This window comes from Phragmites australis, chromosome 3, assembly GCF_958298935.1.
Source record: "Phragmites australis chromosome 3, lpPhrAust1.1, whole genome shotgun sequence".
NCBI lineage: Eukaryota > Viridiplantae > Streptophyta > Magnoliopsida > Poales > Poaceae > Phragmites > Phragmites australis.
The window spans coordinates 6,228,774-6,233,289 of NC_084923.1; the positions used below are offsets into that span (position 1 = coordinate 6,228,774).

At 45.7% G+C, this 4,516-nt stretch overlaps 1 protein-coding gene across 1 annotated transcript; it reads left to right on the plus strand.

Annotated features, from left to right (window-relative positions):
* Positions 1-500: 500 nt before the first annotated feature.
* On the plus strand, positions 501-2,983 carry LOC133911810 (cytochrome b561 and DOMON domain-containing protein At4g12980-like). The gene is made up of 3 exons (XM_062354224.1): positions 501-1,219; positions 2,093-2,347; positions 2,455-2,983. The coding sequence occupies exons 1-3, from the start codon at positions 605-607 to the stop codon at positions 2,752-2,754; spliced, it is 1,170 nt and encodes a 389-aa protein (XP_062210208.1). The 5' UTR covers positions 501-604; the 3' UTR covers positions 2,755-2,983.
* The last annotated feature ends 1,533 nt before the right edge of the window (positions 2,984-4,516 follow it).

Sequence of the window (4,516 nt, forward strand, 5' to 3'; positions counted from 1 at the left end):
GATCATCAATTCTCTTGCAATATATTATCAATTGTTACAAAATCTATACCGTATTAAAAGATCAATAACATACAAATCTATCGATACAACTTTTATACATTAAACATGTGATACAAATCTATCAATACAATTTTTATACATTAAACATGTGCATAATTCTACTAATTATTGATCAAAATTTATAAATTTGATTTTTTTATATCCTAATACGTCATGTATTTTGAAATAGAGTAGTATATTATAAGTTCCGTAGAACTTTCAGCAGATGCTTGTCCCAAATGAAATATACCACCTCGATTATTCAGCACCTAAGTCCTAGGACCCTGTCATATAACGCACAAAGCTTAAAAAGTAGCAGCCGTATAATTGTTTTATTTCGTAGAGATGGGAAATCCCCAGATGAGACTGCGAAATGATTGACCAGGTCAACCACGAACCTTCCACGCACACGCCAACACCCCAACAACCGCGCTTCGTATTGCCTTTACATATAGCACCTCTCTCACCACCAGCAGCTTCAAGCCTTCACCTCCTCGGTTGCACCTCGAGTCACCGGAGCTCAAAAAGAAGCAAGGTTTCCAAGTGCTCCATCTTGCTACTAGCCATGGCGCGGCCAGGCCAGTCGGCGTGGCTCCTCCTCGCGGCCGTCGTGCTGCTCGTCGCGTCTGCCGCGACGGCACAGGACTGCGTGTCCGCGGCGTTCAGCTCCGGCCGGTCCTTCCTCAAGTGCAACTCCCTGTCCGTGCTCGGCGCCAGCCTGCACTGGACGTACCACCCGGAGAACGGCACAGCCGACATCGCGTTCCGCGCGCCGTCGGGCACCGACGGCTGGGTCGGCTGGGGCATCAACACCGTCCGGCCCAACCAGATGCAGGACACCAGCGTGTTCATAGCCTCGCAGGACGGCAGCGGCGTCGTGTCCGTCCTCTCGACCTACCTGGAGAGCACGTCGCCCACCCTGACGCCCGGGAACCTCAAGTTCAACGTGACAGTCGGGCCCAGCGCCGAGTACTCGGGCGGCGCCTACACCATCTTCGCGACGATCGCGCTGCCGGGGAACAACACGAACCAGAACACGGTGTGGCAGGCCGGTCCGCTCAGCAGCGGGTCCATATCGCGGCACACGACGGCGGGGGCTAATTTGCAGAGCACGCTGAGGCTGGACTTCCTCTCCGGGGCCAGCGCCGGGGCCTCAAACTCCAGGCTGCACCGCCGCAATGTGAGTTCTTGCTCCTCCCCACCTCCAGCTTGATTAATTATTCAGCAAACTAATTGGAATAGAAGATATTTTGCTTATCCTATGCTTGAAAGATTGGCTCGATCGTCTCCTTGTCGACTTGTTCAGATGTTTGGTAAGTTAGGATAGGTGATCAAGTAGAGGACGGCGACGTTGTGTCGATTAAGAGTTCAGCAGAGTTGGAGACGAGTGCGGATGTGCAAGTGTGAGAGCCATTGATTGATCTGTTTGGACGTGACATATAAAATCTGTCAAGTGGTTTGCTTTGACGCTCTAGGCTCTTGAAAACACGATATGCTTACTTCACCAACCGGATAGGGATCAGTGCAATAGTGGCTAGTTTTTATTATCGTGGTCTTTGAGAGAAAAGAAGTGGGTGGAATAGAGAAGAAGCTAACGTGGAGAGAAATCTTATGTAGAGGACAATTTTATAGATCTAGTTCTATAATGAGACTATAAAAGATAGTTGAATATAAAAAATGAAGAATAATATCTTATAAAAGAAAAATATGTTAAAATAAATAAGAAAAGATAGTTGTATATAAAAAATGAAGAATAATATCTTATAAAAGAAAAATATGTTAAAATAAATAAGGGATAGCCCATCGAGATAACATGTGGAGATACCTTATGTGATCGTACAAAAAGATGGTCAGAATCCAATTTAGAGAAGCAACATCTTTCTGGGAGCTGCACCACACAAAAAGTAATCATATATGATATGCGTCAATTCAGATGCCAAGAGTTGTTGAGCGGACCTAGCCACCTCAATGGTTAATGTCAAGTTCCGTACTTTTGATGTGACACAGATTTTTGCCTTGCAACTCTAACCTTGATGCGTTTTCAAATGTACAGATCCATGGAGTGCTCAACGCGGTGAGCTGGGGCATCCTGATTCCCCTTGGCGCCATCATCGCACGCTACCTGCGCGTCTTCGAGTCCGCCGACCCGGCATGGTTCTACCTCCACATCGCCTGCCAGTGCTCCGGCTACATCCTCGGCGTCGCCGGCTGGGGCCTCGGCCTCAAGCTCGGCAGCGAGTCCGTTGGTACCACCTACCATCCCCACCGCAACATCGGCATTGCCATCTTCTGCCTCGCCACTCTCCAGGTCTGTACTTTGCATACACACTCCCCTTCTCTTTAACATCGACCGTTACTGTTACATTGCCGTGGCAGAAGCTGACTGCAGAACTCGACGTTTCTTTCCGTGTCCAGGTGTTCGCGCTCCTGCTGAGGCCTGACAAGAAGAACAAGTACAGGTTCTACTGGAACATCTACCACCACTCCGTCGGGTACTCCGTGATCATCTTGAGCGCCATCAACATCTTCAAAGGGCTCGACATCCTGAAGCCGACCAGCGGCTATAAGACGGCCTACATTGCCATCCTGGCGACGCTCGGCGGCATCGCCCTCTGCCTCGAGGTCATTACGTGGCCGATCGTCCTCCGGAGGCGCAAGCGCGACGCCGACAAGGCGCCAGCCCGCAACGGCGCCGGCTGGCAGCATGGTGTGTAACGATCAGATCTCCGTGTGCACTGCACTGTCCGTGTGTGCTAGTTTTGCTGCGATCGACGGTGTGATGTTGTTTTGAGGTGGTGTTGTATCTTTTTTGTTACTGCTCCTGTAGAGTACTTCCTTTTTTCTTCTATTTTAGGGCTCTCTGATGGCATCTGTACACATTTTTTCTTCTGATCATTGATGTATGGTTACTTTTATTTATATGCATAGTGTATGGTTTCTATCAGTTTACTGCTTTCTTATTGCTGAAGTTTCATTGACTGATTGATATATTTTATGTTTTCTGTCACTGCGGTAAAATGACAGAACTGTAGCTTTCGGCCAACTCCTTCAGGCTCCAGCCATTGGAGATTTGGTCATATGCCCCCCAAGAAGTGAAAGCAACAATCAGGGAGAGTTTTCTATACGGATTTCATCACGCAACGAAAATTGGAGCCTCGTTTAATTTGACATCATAGCCTGTTGAACATTGTGTCGAATATGTATGCTACTAATAGGTTATGCATTGAATTTAAAGTTGGATTAGTGGTATAGGGTAAATCGGTGTCGAACTTTTATAACCTAGCCTCCTCGTAAATCTAGGCGCTACTGCTAAGGAGTGAACAAGACAAAGACATGCATCAGACATTTAGTACATTGGAGGTGATAGTTATGTAGATTTTCGCTTCACATAAATGGCAGTTTAGTAATAGGTTATGCTTACAATTTCTCTCATCCGAAGATTGTTGGCGCTTCTCTATGTTTGTCTTCTTTTTTTTTTTTTCAATTCACATCATGGATGTGTACCACATACAAACTGGTAACACTCCTAACTAAAACACTGTTTGTAGCATGCTTTTGCGCTTGTCAATTGTCGAACTACCTTCTACTGTTCTACACATGGCAGTTCACCTGGTCGATTTGGACTTGATATGAAAGCCTGAGCCTGAAGATGTTTGCCGAGGTATATGACTTGCCATGACCGAGCTTGCTTTAGGTTTTAACCATATAAAAAAATGCGTTGCGGTTGATGAGTTGCCAAGGTTGACACGCCAACGAAGGATCATCGAGCCCACTCATGCATTTCAGATTTTCAGTCGAAACGGCGCATCCGCATTCCCCATACGCAATCATGACTCGCTAATGACGTAGACTGGGCTAGTTATTCATTCATCATTTTTTTTTAGGGAAAGTTATTCATCCATCTTTGTTTGTTCCGTTTAACTTGCGGAAATATTTTGGCCCGCTAACAGATTGTAGTCCATCTGTACCCAAGTGTAGCAGTTGCCTGTATGCCCTGTATCGCTTGCTGTACCTGCCAAAGCCCTGTATCCCTCGCTGTACCTGCCAAACAAACTGGGCCAGACAGTTCGCCAACCTGTGAATCTGGATGGAGCCTGGATGATAGAGCGACGGACGAAAACCAATCGAGTTTTTTTTTTTTATATATTTTTCGATTAAAAATTTAAATAAATAGATTCCTCGGGGAAACAATTGCAAAACTAGACGCCTATCGCCCTCTGAGGGGGCGGGTAGCCTTACAGCCCTCTGAGGGGGCGGGTAGCTACAGTACGTGAACAGTATTAGTGAATTTTAGAAATTATCACATCACATAAGAAGAATATTAGTGAATTTTAAAAGATTTTTAGAAATTTATTTGAGCGCTAACGATTGCTAAAGGTTATAAAAGTAGTCTTTTTTTAGAGAATTTTAGTTTAAATTCTACACAGGATTTTTGGATGAATTCAATTAAAATGGGTTGCACATGTATTATATAACA

What these genes read in the sequence shown, in the direction of transcription:
- LOC133911810 (XM_062354224.1), top strand. Translation starts at nt 605, where the DNA reads ATGGCGCGGCCAGGCCAGTCGGCGTGGCTCCTCCTCGCGGCCGTCGTG. An exon ending in CCAGGCTGCACCGCCGCAAT is followed by an intron (nt 1,220 to 2,092) that starts GTGAGTTCTTGC and finishes TCAAATGTACAG; the next exon opens with ATCCATGGAGTGCTCAACGC. An exon ending in TCTGCCTCGCCACTCTCCAG is followed by an intron (nt 2,348 to 2,454) that starts GTCTGTACTTTG and finishes TTCCGTGTCCAG; the next exon opens with GTGTTCGCGCTCCTGCTGAG.